General features: G+C 64.3%; 3 protein-coding genes across 11 annotated transcripts; 1 reads left to right on the top strand and 2 right to left on the bottom strand.

Annotated features, from left to right (window-relative positions):
- Positions 1-5847: 5847 nt before the first annotated feature.
- Positions 5848-9697, bottom strand: LCN12 (lipocalin 12). Its single transcript, XM_043565651.1, has 4 exons — positions 8160-9697; positions 6453-6532; positions 6263-6379; positions 5848-6161 (listed from the first exon to the last, which is right to left on the bottom strand). Exons 1-4 carry the CDS (start codon positions 8444-8446, stop codon positions 6016-6018), a joined length of 630 nt encoding a protein of 209 aa, XP_043421586.1. The 5' UTR covers positions 8447-9697; the 3' UTR covers positions 5848-6015.
- A 4516-nt stretch (positions 9698-14213) lies between these two features.
- On the bottom strand, positions 14214-16050 carry C8G (complement C8 gamma chain). 2 transcript variants are annotated; one of them, XM_043566501.1, is made up of 7 exons: positions 15622-16050; positions 15403-15539; positions 15199-15269; positions 15018-15125; positions 14631-14732; positions 14501-14539; positions 14214-14405 (listed from the first exon to the last, which is right to left on the bottom strand). In XM_043566501.1, the coding sequence occupies exons 1-7, from the start codon at positions 15757-15759 to the stop codon at positions 14392-14394; spliced, it is 609 nt and encodes a 202-aa protein (XP_043422436.1). In that variant the 5' UTR covers positions 15760-16050; the 3' UTR covers positions 14214-14391. The 2 variants fall into 2 exon arrangements, with proteins under 2 accessions (XP_043422436.1, XP_043422437.1); XM_043566502.1 differs by having other exon boundaries at positions 14214-14402.
- Positions 16051-16120: 70 nt separating this feature from the next.
- Positions 16121-20949, top strand: FBXW5 (F-box and WD repeat domain containing 5). 8 transcript variants are annotated; one of them, XM_043566497.1, is made up of 9 exons: positions 16121-16376; positions 17347-17562; positions 17915-18072; positions 18348-18522; positions 18801-18949; positions 19022-19436; positions 19675-19822; positions 19899-20111; positions 20195-20949. In XM_043566497.1, the coding sequence occupies exons 1-9, from the start codon at positions 16238-16240 to the stop codon at positions 20436-20438; spliced, it is 1857 nt and encodes a 618-aa protein (XP_043422432.1). In that variant the 5' UTR covers positions 16121-16237; the 3' UTR covers positions 20439-20949. The 8 variants fall into 8 exon arrangements, with proteins under 8 accessions (XP_043422432.1, XP_043422435.1, XP_043422430.1 ...); XM_043566493.1 differs by having other exon boundaries at positions 16303-16864; XM_043566500.1 differs by lacking the exon at positions 17347-17562.
- The last annotated feature ends 5146 nt before the right edge of the window (positions 20950-26095 follow it).

The raw sequence follows: 26095 nt of genomic DNA, 5'->3' as shown, positions 1-26095 counted from the left end.
GGGGCTTAGACAGACGGGTACAGGGCAGGGCTCCGGGGCAGGATAAAGATACCTGTCCCGGCCATCACAGGGTCCGGAGTGGGGGTCAGCCGCACGATGGGGCCAGCAACCCTAGCAGGTCCCACAGCCACCCCGGCCTGGGCCAGTACTCCGGGACGAGCCCCGCCTGGTCTTCCCTCCACGCGGCCCCCATCCCTGAGGCATCCGAGGATGTCCTGTCCCTGTTACCCGGCTCCCAGGTCCTCTCCTCAGTGATGCCCCTCCACCCTTGCCCTGCAGCTGGGTCTCTGCTCCCGGCCCCCCTCCACTCCCACGTCCCCAGCGTGTAAGGTTGTTTCCTGAGGGAGGCATATGAAGGTCTCCCTCAGCAACAGCAGATTTGTCTCTCTCCTTGCGGTCCTGTTTTTTGCTTTAGCTATTCTGAGGCCATATTATTAGTCGCATACAAATTTAAACTTCTTAATGGTTCTTCATGGATTGATTCTACCATCGTTATGAAATAACCTAGCATTTCTGTACCCTCATGTCTTAAATGTTTCTCTTCTAAAACAACATATGATAGATGCTTTTAAAAATCCTCCGATCAGCCCTTTCTCTTAAGAAGCGTATTCAGTTAACTTTACTTAATGTAACTATATATTGGGGTTTCAATGCACCATCTTATTTTGTGCTTTTTATTTTTCCCACCTGCTCTCGCCTCCTTGACACTGTGGATTATTTTTCATCCATTCATCATTTCCTTTCTATCAATGTAGGGTAGTGTGTGTGTGTGTGTGTGTGTGTGTGTAAGCACATGTATATTTTCTTCGTGGTTATGGCCAACATTATGGCGTCCAGCTTTACCTTGACAAAGTCACCTCTCCCTCCTTCCAAACAATGCCATTTTCGTCATGTTTTGGAATTCATACACTTAATCTCCAAAACATTATTGCTGCTGTGTTACGTGGCCAAGATTGATTTTCGAATTCTCCACCTGCTTACTGCTTTCTCTGTTCTTTGTTCCCACTGGAGCTCAGGCCTCGTGTCTGGGGTCACTTTTTTCTCCCTGAATCACCTCCTTCAGGGTTTTCTCCATGGAGCACCTTTTGGCGACACACTCTCTGTCCCATCGGAGCAATTCCAGGCTGGAGGCCTTACCGGCAGTGGGACAGTGGGGGTCAAGAAGTAAACACAGCTGTCCCTTGACCTCACAGCGACTTGGGGCGGGGCGGCCCTCGGCCTGCAGAGACACAAGAGGCGACACACTGAGCGATTCCAAATCAATCCGGCCTCCTCCACAGAGGCGGGACTAGATCTGCGGTTGCCCGGGCTGAGGTTGCCGAGGACCAGTCGCAAATGGGCACCAGGGAGCTTCCCGGGATGATGGAATGTTCTGCATCTTGATTTGGGTTGTGTTGACACAGGGCATCAAAGCGTACAATGGAGTCACGTCTATTTTAGTGTATGTCAAATAGGAGTTCATATTTTAGAAATGAAGACCAAGTCAGGACTTTTTCAGACAAATGGAACCCCGGGGAATTCATCACTAACAGATCTGCAATGAAGAAATTCTAAGGGATGCCCTTCAACCGGAAGGAAGGTGCTCCTGTGGGAGCAACCGTGGTCTAGGAGGGTTGAAGAGCAGAGAAAAGGCTGGGCGTGGGCAGCCCTGTGGACCGCCATCTTGGTCACCCTCCATACGTCTTGTGGGGAATGAAATATGTTTAGAATTAAAACTCATGGCAAAAATAGAACAAAATCTCAGAGGGTATGAGTGGAACTAAAGTGTTGTAAATAATCCCACTGCCCAGAAGATGGCGAACGTGTTAATTTATACTCAACGTGAGCAACTCAAGGATGAGCTCATAACCCCCCGGCTATCTCAAACAGAAGAGTCAAAGTTTGAGAAAGCAGGGTCTCCAAGAGCGATCTGAGCGCTCATGATCCCGGCAGTGTCGTTCACAACAGCCACGGCGTGGAAGCAGCCCACGGGTCCACTGGCAGGTGAAAGGATAAACAAAACAGGGTCCGGCTGACCACGGAATATTAGCCTTAAAAAGGAGCCGAATCCCGACACCTGCTACAACTGGGCGAACCCGGAGGGCACCGTGCTGAGTGACGTCAGCCCGTCACAGGGGGACACGTCCTGTAGCAGTGGACGCTCTCCGGAGGCCCTGGAGGAGTCGGAGCCACGGACACGGAGAGCGGGAGAGTGGGGCTGGGGGAGGGGAGGGTCCACGTGTAACGGGACCAAGTCCAGTCTGGGAAAATAGCCCTGGACACGGGTGGTGAAGGCCGTACAACCGTGTGAATGTGCCTGATGCCCCAGGAGTGAGTACTTAACGAGGGTTTCAACAACAAAAGGGCGCCTGGGGGGCTCGGTCGGTCGAGCGTCCGACTTCGGCTCGGGTCACGATCTCACGGTTCGTCGGTTCGAGACCCGTGTCGGGCTCTGTGCTGACGGCTCGGAGCCTGGAGCCCACTTCCGATTCTGTGTCTCCCCCTCTCTCTGCCCCTCCTCCACTCAGTCTCTGTCTCAAAAGAAAAAAAAAATAAAACATGAAAAAAACAACCACGACAAAGTAATATTACAAGCTAATAAAGAGAGAAGATGATGTAATAAAGAAATTATTTAGACCAACAGGTGGGAGCAAGAGTGCCTGACCTCAGATGAGGGGGCCCAGCACCCTGCAGGTGCCCTGGCCGCTCCCACCCCCGGGCCGGTCCCACGGGGGACCTGAGCCACGTCCGCTCCCTCCCAGAGCTCTGCGCCCATCCGTCCTGACCCTGCTGCCCTGGCTCGTCCCCACCACGCGTGCTGAAGCCCCCAGCAGGCTCAGATGCGGAACCGGGGCCCCAAAGGGTCCCTTGGCTTTGCTGGCCATCCCTCCCGGGGAGCTGCTGTCCCTGGAATGGGCCCCCCCAGAGCCGGGGAGGACTCCCCTGCAACAGGCCAGTTTCTCTGGCCACCCAGACAACAGTTCTGTCCTCCCGTCCATCTTACTGCCCTCAGAGACCCCAGCCGCTGGGACACAAACAGAGCGACGCTGGCCCATCAGTTCCTGGACACAGTGTCCCCTCAAACACCATAGCCATAGCTCAGGCTGGGCTCAAGGGTGTCCACCCCAGCCCAGACGCCCACCTTGAGGGGGGGAACACAATGCATGGCCCTCGCCCATGTCTGCCCTGCCTGTCACACGGCCTCTAGACTCCTGACCTGCAGGAGGGGGCTTGGTGGAGAGAAATGGCCGACCGAGGCTTTCGGAGGGTTGGGACCCAAGCAGGGACAGGGTCTTGGAGGCAGCCTTCCAACCCCTTCCGGCCTCAAAAGTCTCAGGTGCCAGCGACAACAACGTGTAGCGCCTGCCCCAGGGGTCTGAGGAGCCTGGGGACCCGGTGCAGCTGGAGTCTGTGTTCAGGGCTCGGCGGGACCCACCTGTGTCCTTGGCCCCAGGGTCTGAGCCCTTCGCTTTATAGGGTTTCTGCTTGTCAGAGGTTCATGCAACACTGAGCCATCCCAGGGACAGGCCGGGCGCTGTGCCTTCCAGAACATGGGGAGGGACGTCCGGCCAGAGAGTGCACCTGCTCTCACCAGGCTCAGAGAGAAGCTGCGGGGGGCGTCCTGGGCAGCCAGCCAGGGGACAGCTGTCACAACACTCAGGCCGGCAGGCAGCGGTACTGACTCTGAGGAGCTACGTCAAGCCACCTGGGCCTGCTGGGACCCACAGTTCACCCCTCACTAGAAGCGGCAGGGACCCCTGTCCTCAGATGACAGGGCTGGGAGGAGGGCCGGGGGGAGTCAGGGACATCCTCCAGGGCTCTGAGTGAGTCCTGCCTGGCACTGAGGAATGGGGACCCTCCTCCCTCTGCCCTTGATAGGGACACCACGTCAGAAGACCCAGAGAAGTCGTGCACAGGGGTCCTGTGTAGCTCAAAGTCGTAAACTGCACTTCAGACTAGGAAACAAGGCACATCCGTCCTTTCCTGGAGGTGGAGACTAGGGTCATGTGCAGGGGTCTCCGTCCCTGGCTGCACCCCACTTCTTCCTCTCCTCCCTCTCCCCCCTCTCCAGGCCTGGTCTGCCCAGCCTGCCCACCCAGCTTGGGCTCCTGCCAATGGGTGAGGGTGGGTGGGGCGCCTGCCCAGGAGGAGGGACATCGCTGGGAGGGGTGTGGCTGGAGGAGGGCCACGGGGCCTCTCAACCAGGGGCCAGACCCCAGATCCCTGGGGGACCTCCCTGGCTTTCACGTGTGCGGCTACCTTGGCCTCTGCCCTGGGTTTGTGCACGACAGCTCGCCACCATTTGTGTCCTGGAAGGCTCACCCGAGACACAGCCTCATGTTGGCAGGACCGGGGGAAGCCCCAGGCGGCCCATCGATATCATTGTAACTGCTGCAGGGCTTTGTGGGACCTCGGCCGGCAAGGCCAGGAGGAACCAACGTCCCCGTCCCAACAATGCTGCAGGGCCAAGGCACGAAGGCTGGCCCAGGGCCACGCACGGTCCACCTGCGTTTATTTCCTTCTGCTGACCCTGGATTGGGGGAGGAGCAGGCCCAGATTGGGGGCATCCACTCGGGCCAAAGAAACTCGAGCTGACACAGAGCAAGAGACCTCTCTAGATGTTGTTTCACCTGTGGTGGGGCCAGCTCCACTTTGGGCCCTGGGCTTGGCCCGCTGCCCCCCTGCTCGGAGCGCCGTGGGGACCAAGATGGGGGGAGACTCGGGAGGGCTGGTCCTGTCTGGGGTCGGGCAGCCGTGAGCTGCCCTCGAGTGTGCACAAGCGTGCCGGAGTCCCGGGCTGGGGCTCTCCGTACCCGAAGGGTCCGTACACCCAGGGGAGGTCAGGCCTGGGGAAGTCGTCCCTGCGTGCCCACCGGCGGGAAGCCAATCCCGTCGGCGCCCCCCGCCCCCAAGGCCGGGGCCTCTGTATCGAGATACGAGGAGACGAGGCCTGCTCGTGTTCTGGGGCCCCAGCTGCACCCCTCATGGCAGCTGCAGGGCTCGGAGGGGGTGTGGGGGTGGAGGTGGGGTCTGTGAACTTGCCCAGTGGGGGGCTGAGTGGGGAAGATGTAGGGGCCTTGTCCCGGGACCAACTTGTGCAATCCACGAGGGCCTGCCAAGCCACACGCGCGTGCACACACACACACACACACACACCCCAAGAAGCCTGGAGGGCAAGGACAGGCCTGGTGGGCTGGGGTGGGTGAGTATGCTCAGAGGCCCCTACTTCGGGCTCCCCCTACCCACCCGAGGTCACAGTGGGTCGCACGCCTGGATCCCAACACGGGGCATTTATTTCATGCCGAGAGCAGAAGAGGGCAGTGCGGGGCAGTGACACAGGCCTTGGCCGGGGAGGAGCTGCGTCCACCTTCAACGGCTGCTCGGATGGGGGGACCAGTCTGATGGGGGAGACAGAGCCTCGATGAAGGATGGGGGAGAGACTGGGGGCAGAGCTGGGAGGAGCAAGACGCACAAGAGAGAGCTGGCAGCTTCCGGGAGGGGAGAGGAATTGGGGCTGAGGGAGAAACGGGCTGGGGTGGGGGAGGCCGGCCAGGGACCGAGGGACGTGCCCTCCAGGGCGCCACCCTGGCCCCACCTGGGCCCCCAGACTCCCCGAAGACACCCAAGGGGGCGCTCAAGCGCTCGTGCTTGTGAGCACGGTGTCCAGTGTGCGTGCACCTCTGTGCACACGTGTGTGTGCGTGGGTGTCTAAGTGGCTACACGTGCATGTGTGTGTGGAGGTCCGCGCGTGTTTTATGCACACGTCTGCCAGTACGTGTTCATGTAGCCCCACACCTCTAAAGGGCCAGAGGTGGGAGGGGCGGGGGTGTGGCGAGAAATGCTCCCGGAAGGGGAAGGGGAAGGGTGGAGGGGTGGGGGTGGGACAGGGATCAAATATGGACCCCCCCTCCCCGCCCCACTCTGGGCTCAGGCTGAACCCTCTGGGGCCGCCAGGGCCCCACAGGTCGACCCTGAACACAGTCCACACTCACCCGCCGGGCTCCCACAGGGCTTTTGAGGCCCATGGGCAGCTACCTACGCTGGGTCCGGGCTCCCGCCCCAGCCTGAGAGCCCGGGACCGGCCAAGTCCGGGAAGACGACGTTGTTATCCGAGAGGCCCTGAGCTCTGACCAGGTGGACGAACTTCTCCAGCACCCGGGTCCGTATCACCCACGTCCTGCCTGGGGCCCGATGAGCGCAGCACGGCCCTCAGCGACCGGAGCAAGTGGGGGCGCCCTGCCCACCCCCCGTCCCTACTTGCGGCCACCGGCCAGGCACTCACACAGCAGGCTGACCGTGAGGACGCTCTGACCGCCCGACCGTCTCCTGGACAGCATCAGAGCAAACACGCTGTAGTCAGTGTCGTGCACCTGGACCTCCTCGGGGCCTTTCCCGGGCGCTGAGGGGTGACGGCGCAGCGTCAGGGGCACGCCCACCAGCGCCTCCCCGCCTCTCCCCTGTCGCCCCCTCACCCGCTGTGTTGTCCACTGAGAAGCCCCCAGGCTGGGCCGCTGCGATCAGCACATAAGACCAGGTGATACAGCGGTGGCCCCTGTGAGAGCAGGGATGGACAGAGGAGGAAGGTTCCAGAAGCTGGCCGGACCGCTGGTTTCCTTCTGCCTTTCTCAGGGGCGGGCCCTGAAGTGGGCCCCTGAGAGAATACAGCTGTCTGTCTGGAGGAGACTTCTGTGTGAAGCCACGGGCACGGCCCAGCACACTGCTGTCCCCAGGGAGGCCTGTGTCCACTCCGTGGCCCCCCCGGGGCTGCCCTGTGTCCCTCCTGGAGGAGCAGCCAGGTGTGGACGGTGACCTTGAAGCCTCTGCCCAGCCCACCCGCGGACAGCTCCTCCTCAACCTGGAACAGGACCTGAAACGTGCACGCGTGTGCCATCGTGAGGGGTTTTCTAGGCCACGGTGGCCCCTCTGGGAATACGGAGTGGGCCTAGTGGGCACTGCCCGGCGCCCCCCCGGCCTCAGCCGTGGACTTCGCGGAGCTGGGCGGGGCGGGGAGGGGTGGGGGCTGCGGGCGGCTGTTGCTGTGTGGGGCCTGGTTCCCCCACCACCACCCCCGCCCGGGCTCAGTGCTCGGGGAAACGGCCAGCAGTGCGGGGTCCTCTCCAGGTGCCTGCGCTTGTTTAAGCAGCAACCGGTGCAGCCTGGCCTGCAGGCCGGGGAGAGGCCGCATCTGCACTGGGCTCTCTGTCCCCCACGGTCCCCCCAGTAATCAACCTCTGGCAGGAACCAGGCCAGTCAGATGCCCCCGAGAGTCTGAGCCGCTCTGGTGGGGGATTCTGGGGTGGCTGGTGGTGCAGGTGGCTTCAACGATGGTCGCCGGCAGGCGAGGGCAGGGGCCGAGTGGAGCCCCTCAGAGGCTCTCGGCTTCTAGCGTTAACCCTGGTCTACGTGACAAACCCCCCTCGTTTCGGGCTCCTCATTTATCTAACGTGGAGCCAAAGAGCCCTAGCCAGAGAGGTTTCCGGGCCCTCTGCTCCCCCACAGCCAGGCAGGTGGGCAAGGAGGGGGCAGGGGCAGGACTGCAGGAGATCTGGGGAGGGGAAGGAAACCCTCGCGGCATCGGTGTCCCCCGAAGGGCGGGCTGCGCCCCCCTCCACCTCACTTCAGGCAGCTGTCTGTGAAGACACCCCACTTCTTCCCAGCCAGGGAGCAAGCACTTTACCCAGGCACACCGACCAGACCACCTGTCACCCTGGATGCAGCAACTGATCCAGGAGGAGCACCTGACTCCAGGAGAGCCAGTCAGAGGCCGTTGCCAGGCCGACCAGGATGATCTCTTTTCTGGAATTGAAACCCTGAAAAGCACATCAGCCTAGGCTGATGTTTTATCCCTGTGAGGTGAGAACTTCCCTGAACAACAGAAGTCCAGGGCAAGCAGAGCTGAGAGAGAGAGAGAGGGAGGAGGTGATGGGGACTGATCACACTGTTTGAGCTCCTGGATCCAGCTGTACCTGAAATCCATCAGCGCCCAAGGCCCTTCAGAGTCTGTGATCCGGTGAATGCCCCCCACTCTTGTGTGTGTCCCCACAGCTGGCTTAGGTCACTAGCAGCCTGTGCTGAACTTTTGGAAGAGGATCTTGGGAGAACATGGCACGGGGGCCCATGCTGGACCTGAGTCATGAAGCCATGGCTTCTGGAGGTACAGGTCAGGGATCCTCACTCACCGGGTCATGGCATATGACACCTTAAGGCTGCCGTTTTCATTCTTCTCGAACGTCGCAGTGAACGGGCTCAGCAAGGAACTGTCTGTCTTCCTGTGGGTGCTGCCCGCCAGGCCGACAACAAACCATTCCCCCTGGAACTGTGGGGACCCGGAGTCGGCAGAGCCCAGGGCAGCCCTGACACCCTCGCCAGGCAGCCTGTGCCTGCGCCAAGCCGGGGGCTCCCCTGGGTCTGGCAGGGACAGAGTGACCTGGCCCAGTGGCTGGTCTTGTCCAGCCTGTTTCCCCATCTGTGCAGAGGGACTGAGACGTCCCCACCTCACGGGGACTGGCAGGGGCTACAGGAGGGAGCGGCTGCCCAGAAGGTCTGTTCGGGGCCCTTTTCTGCTGGATGCCAGGAATCTTTGGGGAGGACACTGAGACCAGGCTGGCCATGCTGGGTTCCCCGGGTGGTGCCTTCCCCGGCCACCATGGCCCTCCTTTCTCCCTGCACTTGGACCCTGGCTTTCTCCCCCTCCAACCTGGCCCCCAGACCTGGTCTTCCTGGAAACTCTGTAAGACGGAGATCATGCCTGGCTGGGTGTTTGAGGTCTGGCCTTTAAGCAGGATGAGCATCACCCACAGGGCAGGCCAAGGCCCCATGTCAGCGGGGACGGAGAAGTAAATGCTCATTGTCGCTGTGGTCTCAGACACTCACCTCTTTATGGGCCCACCCGGCAGGTGCCCCTCCCCAGGGGTGTGCTCCCCGCACCTTCCTGCTCAGGACTGGCAGAAGAGGTGGGTGCGGAGGGCTTGGGGGTGGGCTGGGCAGGGGCGGGCCCTCTTCAGATCCCGCCCACCAAAGATGGAGGGCATCTGGGTCCCAGCCCAGGAAGGGAGGTGGGCAGAAAATGGAGGTGCTGGGGGTGCTTGCTGGGCCCACTAGCTCCCAGGGATGTTTCTGGACCTTGCTTTCTGATTCCTGAGACCCCCAGCTCCACACCTCCTTGGGACCCCTTCCCAGTGTCCCATGCCAGCGAGGGGGTCAGAGGCCCGAGGCGCCTCCCTAGCCTAGCCCTAGCCTAGCGGCATTCCTGCTACCAGGTGGAGGGCAGAATGTTCCATCCCACACAGGGAGCTTGACCTTTTTAGTCCCAAAGGTCAGGGGCACAGTGTTCTGCTGCAGGAACACAGTGTAGAGTCCGGTCTGCCGCCCCCACACCGCTCCACAGTCCCTGAAATCACAGTGTGGGGCAAGAACAGGGCCAAGTGGCCCTACAGTCACGGGGGGGGCAGGGGTAGCGGCGGGTCAGAGTGAGGCCAGAGGTGGTGGGGTGGCGGGGCAGGCAGCCAGAATACCCAGATAGAGGTGACTGAGGGGCGGATCACAGGGGCCCCTCTGCCAGAGGGAGGGCAGGGGGCAGGAAGCCCCCGCACACCGGGCCTGGGCGCAAGAGGGCCCAGGCTCTGGGCACCTAGCCCACCTGGCCACCCCTGGAGCAAGGGCCTGGGAAGCAAACAGACATTCCCACGTAGGCAGTCAAGTGCATCCCCTGTCCTGGGCCACCCCCCCCCCCCCCAGGGCCTCCAGCAGCCTGTCCTGAGGAAGAGGGCCCCAGCCAGGACACTTGGAAAGCACCCGTCCCCCAAGGCGAGGAGCCTCATGGCTCTGCTCTGTCCTGGCCCTCACTCTGCATGGAAGGGCATGGGCCACCTGGTCCTTCCTCCTCCAGGAGCGAGTCCCATTGCCAGGTGGAGGTCAAGACCTCTCTGGGCCAGCTGCAGGCCCCAGGACAGGGGGAGGGTCAGGGGTCGGGAGGGCTGCGGCCACCAGCATCTCCTCGAGAACCGAGCCTGCAGGGCAGCACCGCATTCCTTGGGCTCGCTCTGCCCGCTGCTCGGTGTGGCTCTACTACTTGGGGAGAGGGCCCACAAGGAGACAAGGTGCAAGTGACCCGTTTTTGCCCGCAACTTCCCAAAGCGATCACCGTCCCACAGAAGCTGGCGTAGCAGCTCCTACGCCTGACTCCCTGAACGCCTCCCTCCTTGCAGGCGCCGACCTTGCCCTGGGGATCCCGACCCGAGTCTGAGCCCGCCCAACACCCGAAAGCAGCCCCCTTGGCGCCCGCGCTCCGGGGAGCCCGGGGGCGGGGCGGCGGCGGTCCGAACGGGGACCCCAGCCCGGCCTTCTCTGGCCACGACGTGCCGGCCGCAGCGGAGGCCGGGCGGGCCGCTCGGGCCAGCTCTCCCGGACCCCGCCCGCTCCTCCCGGCCTAGGGACCCACGCGACGCCCCGACACCCGTGCGGCGCGTCCCAGGCTGCGCGGAGGACGCCGGGAGCCGCCCCGGCGAGGCTCCTCCCGCCCCCAATTCGATTGGTCGAGGGTGCGCACGTGACGCCGCCGCCCGCCGTTTGGGGGGCTGGGAGTGGCTGCTCGCCCCCGCATGTGACCCGTGGGCCGGGGAACCGACCGCCGTCCCCGCGGCCGGCCCCGAGAGGCGGCAGGGTCCGCGGGTCCCCCTCGCGGCAGCCCCCCCCTCCCCGCCGGCCTCCCCAGGAGCCCTCCTGCCGCCCCCCCTCCCCGTCCCGTCCTCTCTTCCACAGCAGGAGCGCCCCCAGCTGCTCCCCGCTTCTTTCCTCTCTCCCCGAAACCTCGGACGTGGTGCTCTGGGCTCGCTCTTCCCGAGGACGCGGTCCCGGGCGACAGGGACACCGGGGAGGGATGCTGGAGTCCGGGGATCCCCGAGGTCCTCACCCCGGCCGCGGGCTGGGGTGGGAGCAGTGCTGGGCAGGAGCAGGACGCGCGGAACGACCCCGTGTGACGCCCCCTGCCGTGAGCTGGAGGGAGGTGGACGGTCCCCTCCGCAGCGAGCCATGTCCAGCCGTGTCCCCACAGGCAGGGACCTGGCCCATCTGCGCCCCACCCCCTCCCCCGGAGCTGCCTTGTGAGGCCCGGCGAGCGGAGCCAAGCACAGAGCGTCAACAGTCCCCCCCACAGGGCCAACGGGGTACCTGCCTGTGGGACCGCGGACGCTGGGCCTGGGACACAGCACGCCCCAGTCCCGGCAAGGCCGGTGGGCTCCCAGGACAGTGCTCCTCCTCGAGGCCCCCAACGGCGGCTGCCAATTTAGTTTATATACGTCTTTTAAAGGTATTTTTCTTTCTTCTAAGTTATTAAAAATCCTCTTTTAGAATCAAAAGGCAAAATACAAACTATAATTTACATTATTTTACATAAAAACAATTCACTCAGAACTACAATTATTTCCCGTGCTTTGTGACAATTAGGGTGCATTAAACTTTTTTTTTTTTTTTTTGGAAATAAAATTCATGACAACTGAAATCACCACTCCCCAAAACTCCGCTCCCGCCCCCGCAGACCTGCTGTCGGAGACCCGGAGGGGCAGCCCCGGCTCTGTGGGACCTCAGCCCTGGGGTCACTCGGGAGGGTCTCTGGCGCCGCCCTCTGGACGTGCAGCCCTCCCAGAAACCCTGGAGGGAGATCTGTTTGAACCCTCCCACACCCCAGAGCAGAGCCCCTCATTTTCTGTCGGGGGGACGTGGGGTGAGGCATGCAGGGTACTGTCTGGGGTAAGGCCAGCTCCGAGCTACGGCCCATGTGATACAGGTGCACTGTATCCAGCTCTGCTGTGGATCTCTGGGATGTGGGGCATGTGGGGAGGCTACAGTTTCCTTTGCCCTCCTCCCTCAAAATCCTGGGGGCCAGGGCTCCCCGCTTCCCCCTCTTCTCCCAGCCCTATCTATCTGTCTTCCTGGGAGTCTGGCATCAAGACACATTGGGTGGGCAACCCCCAGTCTGCGGAGTCGGGCATGGTCCCCACCCACTGCAGACATGGAGCCCCCAGAGGGTTGCGGCTGGCTCCTCCCAGTAACTGCCCACCCTCCTGGTCTGGACTGGGCCAGTGGACCGAGTGGGCATGTAGAGATGGGACCAGACAGTGGTCCTCCTGCTCTGTGGCCTACAGCTCACCTGGGACGGCCTGGTCCCCAGCCCCAGTTCCCGGCAGCCCGGGGAAGGAGGCCACTGGGGGCAAGGGAGGAAAGGGGGGCTAGGGTGGGGGGCCCAGCTCCCAGGTGCCCCCTCAGCCTCACCATCAGCCAGTGGCAAGCTCTAGACAGGGCGCCGCCCTGCCTCTGTGCCCGGGGCCGGGCGGGTACTTCAGAAGCACTCATCAGGTGGACGCCTCGAGGGTCCCAAGACGGGGGGGGGGGGGGGGGGCTTGGCACTGGTTCCAGGCCCAGCTTTGGCCAAGTTAATGCCCGTTTTCCTGACTTTCCAGCCCCAGCCTGGCTCCAGCCTGGGGCTGCCATTTGCCCTCAGACCCCCCCCCTCCAAGTGCTGGAGGGGTGCCCCCTCCCACGCTGTCCTTGTTCCCAGGGGACTGTGGGGGGCAGAGGGGTGAGGGGTGCACGTTTCTCCGGGACGGGAAACGTTCAGCCGGAAGCACCCCAGGGTGCTGACTCACAGACACGGGGGCCTGGATCTCGCCCAGTGAAGCTTAGGGAGGCCGCCCACCGAGGGGAGTAGGAGAAAGCCGGCCTCCCACGGAGGAGGTGTCCTCAGAGCCCAGAGACACCATCCCGGAGCAGGACGCCCACAGACCCCTCAGGCACAGGGTAGGCACGTGTGAGGCCACAGCACCCTCCCCCCAAGTCATTTGAGCTGCTGAAATTGGCTAGTGTCCTCCAGCAAAAGGAGAAGACGGTTTAGCAACATGGGGGGAGGGGGGCGCTGACCGCGGCTGTAATAATCCGGACACTGTTCTCACCAGCAGGGGCAGAGCAGAGTCTAGGCCCAGCCCGCTAGGCCCCTGGCACCGGGTGGGATCCACAGCTCCCTCCCTTCGCCGCAGGGCACCTGTCCCCCAGCCCCGTGGGACCTACGCCCCACCCCCGGGGTCCTGGCCTGGGGGGAGAGCTGCATGTGGGGTGACTCGGCACTTCGTTTTCTTTCGAGTGCCCTGTGGCTTCCCGAACTGACCTCGAGGGTCAGTTTTCCCGATTCTTCTCTTTCAGGGATGTCCTCACTTCTGAGAACCCGCAGTGAGAGACGCCCCAGTGTGTGGAAAGGATGCGCAGTCTACCCTGGGGGGCCGTGAGGAGGCAGATCCTCCTCAGGGCTCGATGTCCCCCCCGACAGTCCGGCATCGCTCGGAAGGGCCCCTGCAGGCAGCCATTGTGTGGGGGACACATCGTTACCCCATTTTCAGCCCCTCCCTCCCCCTGCCTAAATCTCCCACTGGCCTTGGAGTTCCCACATTCCGGAAAGATCTTCCCTACAGAGCAAAGCCCACCCATCCTCCTGGTTCCTGGTGACCGTGCTCAGACCCTGGGTGTGGGCTCCCTCCCTTGTACGCCAAGCTCCCGGGCTCACCCCAATCCTAGCACACGAATCAGGCTGGCCTGCTTCCTCCGTTTCCCACTCCTTATTCTCCCTGCCCGGCCACCCTCGTGATCTCCACCCCCCCCCCACCCCCACCCCGGGCGCCTAGCTGCCCGATGCCAGGGCTCGGCCCCAGGTGGTCCGTGCTGTGCCCCATCTACGCTTGCCAGCCCTCCGGGGCAGCCAGGGGACAGCCCCGCCTCCCGACTAAGACGGACACCAGCTCATCCCAGTCATCCCAGACCCAGGCACCACATCCAGGAGCCCGGAGGGGGTCTGCCTGCCTGCGCCTCTGCGGTGGCTGTCCTGTCCCAGGAGGGAGCTCCGGGTCAGCACGAGCAGGAGAACCTGTGGACAGAGCTCCTCAGCCCTCTAGAAAAGGCTCCCCAACATCTGAGCAGGGGGCAGGCTCAGGACCTGGGCCCACCCAGGGCAGCCCAGTAAGACCAGCAGGGCACGAGCGCTTAGACACAGGGACCAGGGAGGGGGAGCTGGGACGGCGATGCAGGGGACCCAACGAAGCAGAGGAGACCAGGGCACAGGGACAGCAGGGCACGGCGCTCTCCTCTCCAGCCCACCCCGGGGAGCAGTGCCACTTGCCCACGAGATGATGGGCAGAGGGAGGCCCGGGTCCAGGTCCGACATGGAAGGGAAGGAAAGGAAGGAATCGGGGGCCAGGACAGACAGCGTTTAATGAAAGCAGTGCCCCTGCGCTCCCGTGGGCGGTGCGCGGCTCCAGCCCCCCCTGGGTGGCCCTGCCCCGCGGGGTGCCGGGGCTCAGTGAACGGGGCAGCGGGGGCCATCACCTTCAGGGTCTTCACTCCTTCCGAGTTCAGGGCTGCCCCCTGGACTCACCTCCTCACTTCTGGGGCACAGAGACGAGACTCAGCCAGAGAGGGAGGGGCGGGGGGCGGGGGGCGGGTGCCCTCCCCTCACCACCCACCAGCACTGCCCACTCACCATCCAGGACGTGGAACTGGTCTGCGGCCTCGCAGAAACCTGAGGGCCCAGGCAGGGGTCAGGAGTGGCTGGGGCAGGGCACAAGGCGGGAGGGCGAGGCAGGCCACTGGGGGCCTGGAGGGAGGCTTACCATACTTGGGGAAGAACAACATCTGGTCCTCGGTCAGGTTGACCCTCTGGATCCGCTGCTCGAATGCACTCAGGGCCGCGTCACTCGGGGGGAGTGAGCGGGCTGTGGGGCACACGGGGCTCCTGGGCACGTGGTGAGGGAGCAGGCAGGGCACGCCGGGCCTAGGGTCTGTGTGCTTGGGACGCACGGGACGCACCCACCCACCCCTCCTCCCCGTCCCCTCTGTCCCCACACGCGGGCCTATGTGCGGGGGCTCCTCCCTCGACCCCTGCTCAGCCGGAGAGAATCAGAATACAGGGAGGCAGGGAGGGTCTGTGTGTCCATCTGGGCCGCCCCACACGGATGGCCCCGAGCGTGCGCAAAGCTCGGGCTCCCGCGTGGACGCACCGTACAGCTTCACCGACAGCTGCCGCGCCCGCTCCAGGTACAGGATGGCGAAGCCTCGGTAGTCTGTCTCCCCGACGACCACATCTACCGGCCCACGGGCACCTCGGGCTGGGCAATGCTGAGTCAGCTGAGGCAGTTTCTGACCCCCAGCCCTGCACCTCCTCCCATGCCCTCCCCTCACCTTGGAGCAGGAAATGCCCCGCGACTCCTGTGTCTCTGTAGAGCTGCCGTACCCGCCAGCAGATCCCATCCCTGGGGGGGGGGGGGAGGGGGGCAGTTACCAGGGCAGGATTAAGGACCCCAACCCGGGCAGCGCCTCACAGGACTCTGGTCCAGGCCAGAGAAAAGCTGGGATCAGGGTCAGGGGTCTGTCCCGGGGACTCACAGCTTCCGGAAGGTGCTGACGGCCATGGCTGCACCCTGGGGAGCCACACGCAGTGCGGTGGCCTCAGCCCGGTGGCCCTGCTCCTGCAGGAAGCGGCACGAGGAGGCCACCGCCACAAGGAGCCACGTCCCTGCAAACTAGGGGCAAGTCACGTGAGAACACAAGGCGATGACCCCTGAAAAGCGAGATGAGTTCCCGCCCACCCACCTGTCCCTCTACCTGCTGAACATCAAAGTTGGCCTTCGGCTGGATAGTGCTGATGGGAGACGCGGGTCGAAGGGGTCTCCGAGCCCTCCTGCTCAGGGAGCCCCCAGCCAGGAGCAGAGTCAAGAGGAGAGCAGTCCTGGGGGTCAGCATGGCAGTGGCAGTGACCAGAGTGGGGGAGGCCCAGGGCAGGACGGCCAAGCCCTGGGTCAGAGTCCACTGACCAGTGTCGCCCGGAAGCCTGTCACAGAAAGTCCGCGTCGGCCCACCTCCAGCCTTACCAAGCACCCTGCCCTCCCTCTCGCCCCCAGCAAGAGTCCATCCCTAGCCTCCTCGACTCTGCACTTCCTGGGAGGGCCCTGGCTCCATATCCTGCTTACAGAGTCCTAGTTGACCTCTGGTTCTTTGTCCATGACCCCCTAACCCAGGGCCCCAGCCGCTGCCAGCGGCAGCGCCAGGTCTCGAACCCGCGTTCTACAGCGAGCATAGGTCTCAGCCCCGCCCACTGGCTGCCGTGCAAGGCCGCCGCCCCTCCCGGCCGCCTGGGGCGCTGTTTCAAGCGAGCTCGGTGCGCGCAGGCGCAGCAACTGCCGATGCAGGCTGCCGGGTGCTCGGCGTTCGGCGGCTATCGATGCCTCAGGGCTCGAGGCGTCAGCCTGGCGGGCTCCATCATAGAGACGCGGCGGCAGGAGCGGCGGGGCGGAAGCGGGTCCGCCGGCCGAGGCCGGGCGCCGGGCCGGGGGCTGCACAGCCGGGCAGAGGCGGCCGCGGTGAGTGCGCCCGGCCCCGGGGAGCGTCGTCATCCGGCCCCGGCCCCCGAACCCCGTCTCCCCGGCCCCGAGGAGCGTCGCAAACCGGCCGCGTCCGGTCTCCGGCTCCTTGCCCTCCCCCGCCCTCCCATCCCCCAGTCTCCGGCCCCTCGGCCTCGGCCGCGCCCTCTGCCGATGAATGTGTCGCAGAAGCCGCCGCGCCGGGACCGGGGGCCGAGCCGAGGCCCCGCCCCCGGAGCCCCTCGGAAGGAGGGTGGGAGGGGACGTTGGCAGCCCCCGCCCCGCCCACAGCTCGCCGGGCAGGGGCCGCGCTGGCCCGCTGACCGCCTGGCAGGGCTCCCTTAGACCACAAGGCACAGGCCAAGGGCCGGCTGGTGCCCCTGGCGGCGTCTGGGGCGGGCTGTCTGGTCCTCGTCCCACCGGCCCCAGCTTCTTCTCGGAAGGATCTCTGTCCCAAGCTGACAGCTCTGAAGCCTTGGGTCTACAAGGTCAGAGTGACTGGAGTGCGTGCGGGTCACCGGTTCTTCGTTTCTTGGCCTCTGAACAGTCACCGGCCTAGGCGTCCACATGTCTCTCTGGGCCCATGAGCGGGAGGTCGTCAGAGGGCCCCACCCAGAAGGCCAGTGCCCCAGACCAGGACCCTTCTGGGGTTGAGATCAGATCTGGGGCCCAGAGGGGCCTCCCCATACTCCCACTTCAGGCTGGACCAGGCCAGGAGGTGCTGGGAGGGGTCTGCTGCCCTCCCAGAAGCTGCCTGTTCCAGAGGATCACTAGGACTTGCGGGGGGGCCCGTCACGAGTGTGGGGTCAGGGGGCTTGGGGAAGCTGTCGGACCCTTAGCCGGGTGGGCAGTGTCAGCTGGCCCCCTGCACACTGTCAGTGCCGTGGGGTTCCCAGCAGGGCAGTCGCCCCAGCCCGGGTCCCTTCCCACAGCGCGACTGGCAACTAAGGGGACCGCGTGTGGGTTTCAGGGCTGCCCCGGCAGAATGTCACAATGGACGAGGGGGGTGCGCCCCTGCTCCCTGACAGCCTCGTCTACCAGATCTTCCTGAGCTTGGGCCCGGCCGACGTGCTTGCTGCTGGGCTGGTGTGCCGCCAGTGGCACGCCGTGTCCCGGGATGAGTTCCTGTGGAGGGAGCAGTTCTACCGCCACTACCAGGTGGCCCGCGACGTGCCCCGGCACCCAGGTCAGGGCCTGCACGTGGCCCCATGGTCCCCCAGGCTGGCTGGGCGGGAGACAGGGCCATTCACATGCTGCCATGTGGACCCTCTGAAGCCACCACGCTGGCCCCCCACCGCCCAGATCTGCACAGCGGTCACCAAGGCACCGTGTGGCCCGCACACGGACGGGGGACAGCCAGTCCATGCCTGAGCACAGGGCCTGGTGGGGGGCGGTGGGGGGGGGGGACAGCCCTGCAGCTGAGGTGACTAGCGTCCTCCAGGAGCAGGGCTGGCCCCCATGCTGTCTGGGTGGCTGGCCTCTGTGGGAAAGGAGGCTCAGGGCCCCAGCAGTGACTGCTCCCCCCCTCCCGCCCCCAGCGGCCACATCCTGGTATGAAGAGTTTCGGCGGCTCTACGACACGGTGCCCTGCGTGGAAGTGCAGACGCTCAAGGAGCACACGGACCAGGTCCTGCACCTCAGCTTCTCACACTCCGGCTACCAGTTTGCTTCCTGCTCCAAGGACTGCACGGTGAAGGTGAGCCCAGCCCGCCAGGGAGCAGCATCTCCGCTAGGACCTGGGGCTCATAGGAAGGAGGCCGGGTGGGGGGCCCTCACTGCTAATGGAGAGTGAGGAGCCCGACCCTGTGGACCCACACACCTCGGGTCTGCTGGCAGCCTGCGGCAAGGAGCAGCATCCCAGTGGTGGTTTCTGGGCACGAGCTCAGCTGGGAGAGGGGCCTGCAGCATGGGCCCCCGTGTCACGTGCAGGGTGGGCACAAGAGGCCCCTAGATGACTGAGCCCCCACGCAGATCTGGAACAACGACCTGACGGTCTCGCTGCTGCACAGCGCGGACATGCGGCCCTATAACTGGAGCTACACCCAGTTCTCCCAGTTCAACCAGGACGACTCGCTGCTGCTGGCGTCCGGGGTGTTCCTGGGGCCCCACAACTCCTCGTCTGGTGAGATCGCAGTCATCAGCCTAGGTGAGAGCCGGCCTGGGGTGGGCGGGCTGTCTCGGCCAACCCCGCCCCGCCCCCACGAGGCCCCGCCCCCACGAGGCCCCGCCCCCACGAGGCCCCGCCCCCACGAGGCCCCGCCCCCACGAGGCCCCGCCCCCACGAGGCCCCGCCCCCACGAGGCCCCGCCCCCACGAGGCCCCGCCCCCACGAGGCCCCGCCCCCACGAGGCCCCGCCCCCACGAGGCCCCGCCCCCACGAGGCCCCGCGCCTCACAGCCCCGTCCCCGCTTCCGCCCCTCCCAGACAACTTCGCCCTGCTGTCCCGAGTGCGCAACAAGCCATACGACGTGTTTGGCTGCTGGCTCACGGAGACCAGCCTGATCTCGGGGAACCTGCACCGCATCGGAGACATTACCTCCTGCTCAGTGCTCTGGCTCAACAACGCCTTCCAGGTGCGGGCGCGTGTGCCCCCTGCGGCTGTCGCCTCCTCGGCCTGCTGCCCACCTGCTGTCTCCCACCCCCAGGACGTGGAGTCCGAGAACGTCAACGTGGTAAAGCGGCTCTTCAAGATCCAGAACCTTAACGCCAGCACCATCCGCACAGTGATGGTGGCCGACTGCAGCCGCTTCGACAGCCCGGACCTCCTGCTGGATGACGGTGCCACCCCCGGCCGCGTCTTCGACCTGGGCGGCGACAGTGAGGACGAGGCGGTGGGCCCAGGGCCGGCTCCGGCCCGCACCAAGGAGGGCTTGCGGCGCTTCCTGGACGGGCTCCTGGACGGGCGGGCGCAGCCCCAGCTGTCAGAGCACGCGCTGGAGACACAGGTGGCCGAGCTGCTGGCCCAGGGCCGCACCAAGCCCCCCGAGCACAGCACAGCCGCTGCCCGCAAGCTCCTTGTCTTCACCACGGGCTGCCTCACCTACTCGCCGCACCAGATCGGTAGTGGGGGCAGGCCCTCCCCAGTCGCTGGAGCCGGGGCGGGGGGAGGGACGGCGAGGCTTCCCTGCAGACTGGGGGGAGAGGGGGGAGGCCAGGGTCCCGTGGCCACGCAGGGAGCGAGACTGGGGGGCCCAGCCGCGCTTCAGCCTCCCGGACGGTGTGTTCCGTGGGGGCCTCTGATTCAGATGTGCTCCCGGTGCCGAGGTGACGCTGCTCCCCTCACCCGGCACCCCCGCAGGCATTAAGCAGATCCTGCCACACCAGATGACCACAGCCGGGCCTGTGCTGGGGGAGGGGCGGGGCTCAGATGCCTTCTTTGATGCCCTGGACCACGTCATCGACGTGCACGGACACATCATCGGCATGGGCTTGTCCCCGGACAACAGGTGGGCCCCCGAGAGTGTCCTGGGGTGAGGGGTGCTCTGCAGGCCCCTGGTAACAAGCAGGGTGCCCCTTGCCCAGGTATCTGTACGTGAACAGCCGAGCCTGGCCGAGCGGTTCTGTGGTGGCCGACCCCATGCAGCCACCGCCCATCGCAGAGGAGATCGACCTGCTGGTGTTTGACCTCAAGACCATGCGGGAGGTGAAGCGGGCTCTGCGGGCCCACCGCGCCTACACACCCAACGACCAGTGCTTCTTCATCTTCCTGGATGTCAGCAGGGACTTCGTGGCCAGGTAGTGGCGCGGGCCGGGGCCGGGGCCGGGCTGGGCCGGGCCGGGTGTGGCGGGCGGGGGGCTCACGCCAGGCTCTCCCGCAGCGGGGCCGAAGACCGGCACGGCTACATCTGGGACCGGCACTACAACATCTGCCTGGCGAAGCTGCGGCATCAGGACGTGGTCAACTCTGTGGTCTTCAGCCCCCAGGAGCAGGAGCTGCTGCTGACGGCCAGCGACGATGCCACCATCAAAGCCTGGCGTTCGCCGCGCACCGTGCGCATCCACCAGGCCCCGCGTCCTCGTCCCCACCCGTTTTTCTCCTGGTTTGCCAGCCAGAAGCGCTGAGGGGGGCGCTGGCCGACCGGAGCGTCCCGGGTGTCCTTGGGCCGCCGGGACCCGCCGAAGACGCCAGAGGCCTACGGCCCCTTCCCAAGGGTCCGGACGCCGCCCAGACCGTGTGGTGGGCAGAGAAGCCGGGAACAGAACTGCCTCAGGGAGGGGGTTCGGCGGGGCTGCAGACCGGGCAGCCTGACCCCCGCCCGCCACGCTCACGCCCCACGCCACCTCCCACGGCCACGACGTCCAGCACCGGCGCAGCCTCCTGGCTGGCGTGGGATGCACCGGACGCTGGGGGCCCCACCCTTCACCCACTCTTTTTCCCCAGGGCCTGGGTCCTGGGGCCGTCAGCACCACACGTGACCCGTGGCTCGCCCCGTGCGCCCGGAGCGGTGTTTCCTCAGGGAATCGGTCTGTGCGGCAGCGGGGCCGACAGCACGGGTCAGTCCGCCGTGGGCCCAGGCAAACTGCATGTCACCGATCACCCGTTTGGGGCCCAAATAAACAGCTGGCAACAGCACACCGCCGTCCGATCTCTGTGTGCAGGGAGGGGCCCGGTGGTGTCTACGTGACTCTCGTGCCTGCCTGACGGGTAGCAGGACGCTCGAGGCTTTGGTGGAGGCAGTGTGGCTCAAGGCTGCCTCCTCGGCGGCCGTGCCCCACAACCTCTGAGCAGACGAGGTCACCGGCGTGCAGAAAACGCCAGAGCGCGCCCACCACGTGTGCGTGCCCCCGGCAGGGAGACGTACAGGGGGCGCCCGACCTGTACGCTGGAGAAGCGGGGGGAAGCCCAGGCAGGGCAGGGATGGGGGCGAGTTCTGCGGGCACGGCACGCGGCATGGGGACATGGGGCAGAGCTGGCCCGACGTGGGGGTTCACCAGCGGATGTCCTGGGTGACGGGTGGCAGACGGGTGGGGGCGCCGATGCGGCAGGGGCCTGATTTCTGCGCCTGGCTGCACCCGGAGCTCGTGTTGAGCTGTCGGCCGCTCGGTGCACGGCCACCTCTGCCACCGTTGAGAAGACAAAGCCGGCAGATGTGGACAGGCCCTTGGGAACTGCTGTCCCTCCGGGCCAGAGGTGGTGCCGGCCAGAGGCTGCCGGGGCTGGAGCCACACCGGCCACAGGGAGAGAGCCGGGCAGCGCCCGTGAGGGGCTCGGCTAGGGAGGCGGAGGGCCCAGCGTCCGCCGGTGCGGGCCGCACAGCCAAAGTGGGCGCTCCAGCCCGTGGAAACAACAGGGACCCATCTCAGAACCGCCGGACACAGTACAGGGAGGGAGACCCGGAGGCAAGGGCAGAAGAACAGAACCCGGAACTGCCCACGTGCGCATGCCCGAGACCGAGCAGCCAGAGCCACGAGGCTTCTGCCACGAAGAGTCGCCAGTGAGCCCCACAAGTGCACGGGTGCTCCTGATAAGCCATAAGCGTGGGCGGTTTTCTGAAGAGGACTTAAAATACGTCGAAGTTAAAGTCCTCACGGAAACAGCAAAACCTGTAGAACAAAAACACAGGGGTAAGAAAAGCACACGGACCGTAAAGGAGCCGGACGGACAAAAGTGGGCGTGAGCCTGAAGCGAGGCCCAGTCCGCGGGCGGGTGCAGAAGGCTGGGCGGGCAGCAGGGGCGCGGGGCGGGCGCGCAGGAAGACGGAAGACGGCCTGAGAGCGTCCTCGTGCGCGTCCTCGGGACACGCGTGCCGAAGTCTGGCCGGAGGCAGCAGCGGACACACGGGATGCGGGCCGGCGAGGATCCCGAGACCCTACAGCTCTGTGGGGGAGGTCGTGGGTCCCAGCGAGAGGGTACAGGCACGCAGATCCCGGCCCTCCTGTGGCACGGCGCCAGCAGTGGCGGGCGAGGGGAAGTGAGGGCAGAACACGCGCTCGGTGTCCGCGCCGGCCCGGACTCCTTGTGGCCTCAGCCCCTGGTGCTCACGGAGTGGAAATGCCCGGGCCTCTTCTCTTCTCTTCATGCCCCGGGTGACCCCCGGTGGCACCAAGCAGCGGCAACCAAGCGTGGCAGCTACGGGAGCCCCCGGTGTTGAGCGCGGAGCACAGCCGTGGCTCTGAGGGAACCCCCGTTGCCGTGCCCTTTCTGGCTGCCGCTGGGGGGACCCCGACGTGGACTGACCCAGGAGGGGCACGACAGAGTGGGGCAGCGAGAGCCCCGAGTCTCTGGCTGGAGCAGTGGGCGGCGCTGGCACCCAGGCGAGAGGGAGGTCACGGCCGCTGAGTGGAGGCGGAGGTGGCCGTGACCGCTAAGGCTGGCCACCCGGCCGCGCGCCCAGACACACGAGCCTGCGGGCCCGCCCGATCCCGGCCGAAGGGCAGGTCCAGAGAGCCGGGGCCTGGAAGCTGGGCCGACACTGGCCGGGCCACAGACCGCCGTGGGTGAGGGCCCAAACCTGACGAGAGCTAATGCCCGTGGAGCAGACGCCCCAGCCGCCCAGGATCCAGACGACACCCAGACCCGCTCAAGTGACGTTCGAAATGTCCATGATGTAACCCACAATTACTTGGTCCGCAGGGAGCCATCGAGATGCCAACTCAGAGGAAAAGACCTTCAGCGGATGCCAAGGGTGAAAAAACATAGGTGTTGAAATTCTCTGAGACTCTAAAGTAAAGGTCAGAAAAACACTCGAAGAAGCAATCACAGACATTTTGCAATAAATGTAAAGATATTAACAGTCTCAGCAAAGAAACAAGACACAAGACGAGTCGTCTGGAAATGTTAGGCCTGAAAGTCAAAATCACCAAACCGTTGAAACTCACTAGACAGACTAGCAGAATGGAGACGACAGAAGAGTCTGTGAACTTGACTGACGACAGGTCAACAGAAGTTAGGCAACCTGAACAAAGAAAGAAAATCTGCCAGGAGGAGATTCAGGCCCCAGGGACCCGGGGGACAGAACTAAAGGTCTTGCACTTGTACCGCTGGGGGCCCAAAAGGAAAAGAGCACGGGGGTCCGAAGAAGTGAGGGCTGCACGCTTGTCCCATGTGGCGGAAGGCCCACACCCACAGATTTGAGAAGCTGAGTGAGCCCAAAACAGGATAAAGCCAAAGACGTCCCCGCCAGGCACATCTCACCGAGCTTCCGAAAACCGCGGACAGACTAACCCCGACCGGCGGGGAAGGACCGTGCTTGCCCTAGAGGCCCCTCACCGGCAGCCCCGGAGGCCTCGAGGAGCCGCGACACAGTTAAAGACGGAAAGGCTGGCAGCCAGAGTGCCGTGTCCGGTGAAACATCCTTCACGAACACAGGCGGGGTAAGTTCTCAAATGAAAGAAGACGGAGAGACTCCGCAGCCGGCGACGGACGCTCCTCCGACAAGAGTAAGTGCCATCAGAACGAGGCTGGGCCGCCAGCAATGAGGGCGCAGACACAGACTGACCCCTGTCCTCCGGGGTTCTTCAAGACACGTCTGACAGCTGAAAGGAAGGCGGTAGTGTTGCCTGATGAGGGTTTTCAGTCTAGACAGGTGCCCCGTGGGGGACGATAAAGGACCTCTGGGGGTAAGGCGCCTACATCCCAGTCACAGTGCAAACTATCGAGTCCGTGAGTAAACCGTTAGGAGTTGAGCGTGCTGCGGGGCGCCTGGAGGGCTCAGCTGGTTGAGCGTCTGACTCTCGGGTCTCGGCTCAGGTCACGGTCCCACAGTTTGTGGGACGGAGCCCCCCGTCGGGCCGTGCGCCGACAGCACGGCACGGAGCCTGCTTGGGATTCTCTCTGCTCCTCCCCTGAGCTCGCTCGCTCCCTCTCTCAAAAATAAACATGGAAAACAAAAGAGTGGTGTGCTCCTTAGAACCACCACTAAAACAGCACTAAAAAATGTTCAAATCCTGTCCTTCCAGGCAGGAGAGAGGAAACGGAGGGACAGACGGAGGACCGACGTAAAGGACCCCCCCCACCTCGCTCAGCACCGGGGAAACCCACACACACGAGCCCCCCCGGCCCCCCCCGCCGCTCATCAAGCACGTCAAACACGCTGTCAGGGGGCGGGACGCAAGAGGACGGGGGAGACAAGCCATAAAAACCCTCCGCGAAGGAAACCTGACCGGCTGCACTGGCCTCCACGGAGACGGAGCCTCCCGGGGAAGCCGGACGCCGCCCACGGATGAAAGACGTTCCCCCAACGTGTGCGTGGCTCGCGAAAGAGCCTCAGCACAGCCGGAGCGACGCGGCGGGACAGAGAGCAGAGGCCGCCGGCAGCGAGAGCCGGCGTCCTGCCTCGGGGCCGAACCGAACGGCCACCGCACGCACCTGCGGGGCTGCTGTGACCGGGAACCCCGCGCCCGGGAGAGGGGGGGGCAGCCTGTTGGTTCTGGAGGCCACGAGTCCGCGTGCTCACTGCGGGGAGACCCCCCTCACCTCTTCCAGCTGCCAAGGGGCCGGCCGTCCTCGGGTGTCCTCGTCTGTTGACTCTGCGGTCCGACCTTCCGTCCTCACTTGGCCTCCCCCTGGGTCCCTTCCCACCACCGTCTCTGTGTGTGTGTCTGTGTCCAAATCTCCCCACCCCTTTTTTTATTAAATAACTTTTTTTTAACGTGTGAGAGACAGAGAGAGAGTGGGGGAGGGCAGAGAGGGGGAGAGAGAATCCCAAGCAGGTTCCGCGCTGACAGCAGAGAGCCCAATGTGGGGCCGGGACCCACAAACCGTGAGATCACGATCTGAGCCGAAGCTGGGCGCCTGCCCGACTGAGCCACCCAGGTGCCCCTGGGCCTCCCCTTTTTATACGGCCACCCAATCACACTGCACTGGGCCCACCCTATGCCTCCTCTTAAGCTGTTTGTCACTATAAAGACCCTGTTGCCAATTAAGATCACATTCTGAGTTACTGGGGATTCAACGTGTCTTTTTGGGGGAGATGGAAGTGGGCCTGTAAGAACCACCAACTAACTCGATTCACCTGAGCTGCGGAGAACCTTCCACTCAGCAAGAGCAGGACACACATCCTTGGTGGACACGGACGACCCACCAAGACAGACCACAGCCCGAGTCACGAAACAAACCTCAACGTCAATGCTTCCAGACGCCTTCTCCCTAAGACCACCGTCACCCCGACATGGAAACCACAGACTACAAGCAAGACAATTATAGCTCAACATCCTTGGCGAGTGGAGTTGCAAAATCAAGAGATTGTGAGACCAAATCCAGAAACATAAAATGAAGAGTATGCCACAACCAAATGGGGTTTAATCCAGAAACGCAAGGCTGCTTCCACACTCAGAGACCAGTCAATGTCGGCTCCTACAGCAGCAAAACAGAGGAAAACACTTGGGCGGAACCCCTGCCATAGAGAGAGCATCTCACAAAGCACCCAAGTCATGACAAAGTTCTCTGCGAAGCAGGAACAGCGGACGGGAGCTGCGGCAGCCTGACGGAGGCATCGCTCCAGGCTGCAGGTCACATCGTACCGGTGGTGAAAGAGGGAACCTTCCCAAGAGCAGGAACGAGGCCCAGGCAGCCCCTCCTGGTACCCAGGCTCCGTCTCCCAGCGGGGGACTCTGCAGGTGGGCCACGGTGGGCAAGAGGCGTGAAGGACATACCGACTGGAGGACAACACAACTGTCCTTGTTCACAGATGCCACGACTGTTTATGTGAAAAATCCCCCCAAAGCTACAAAAACACACACTTTAACAACCTCCTGGACCAGTAAGTGCGTTTATCGAG

Source organism: Prionailurus bengalensis, chromosome D4 (genome assembly GCF_016509475.1).
Source record: "Prionailurus bengalensis isolate Pbe53 chromosome D4, Fcat_Pben_1.1_paternal_pri, whole genome shotgun sequence".
In the NCBI taxonomy this organism is placed as follows: domain Eukaryota; kingdom Metazoa; phylum Chordata; class Mammalia; order Carnivora; family Felidae; genus Prionailurus; species Prionailurus bengalensis.
The sequence above is the reverse complement of the archived record's forward strand: the minus strand, read 5'-3'. Positions and strand labels throughout refer to the sequence as shown.

Coding starts and splice junctions, on each gene's coding strand:
- LCN12 (XM_043565651.1), bottom strand. CDS start 8,446: ATGGGGAAACAGGCTGGACAAGACCAGCCACTGGGCCAGGTCACTCTG. Junction 6,533..8,159: donor GTGTCATATGCCATGACCCG/GTGAGTGAGGAT, acceptor CTGCTCTCACAG/GGGCCACCGCTGTATCACCT. Junction 6,162..6,262: donor CCTCACGGTCAGCCTGCTGT/GTGAGTGCCTGG, acceptor ATCGGGCCCCAG/GCAGGACGTGGGTGATACGG.
- C8G (XM_043566501.1), bottom strand. CDS start 15,759: ATGCTGACCCCCAGGACTGCTCTCCTCTTGACTCTGCTCCTGGCTGGG. Junction 15,540..15,621: donor CCAACTTTGATGTTCAGCAG/GTAGAGGGACAG, acceptor ACTTGCCCCTAG/TTTGCAGGGACGTGGCTCCT. Junction 15,270..15,402: donor GTCAGCACCTTCCGGAAGCT/GTGAGTCCCCGG, acceptor CCCCCCCCCCAG/GGATGGGATCTGCTGGCGGG.
- FBXW5 (XM_043566492.1), top strand. CDS start 16,555: ATGTGTCGCAGAAGCCGCCGCGCCGGGACCGGGGGCCGAGCCGAGGCC. Junction 19,823..19,898: donor GGCTTGTCCCCGGACAACAG/GTGGGCCCCCGA, acceptor CCCCTTGCCCAG/GTATCTGTACGTGAACAGCC. Junction 20,112..20,194: donor AGCAGGGACTTCGTGGCCAG/GTAGTGGCGCGG, acceptor GCTCTCCCGCAG/CGGGGCCGAAGACCGGCACG.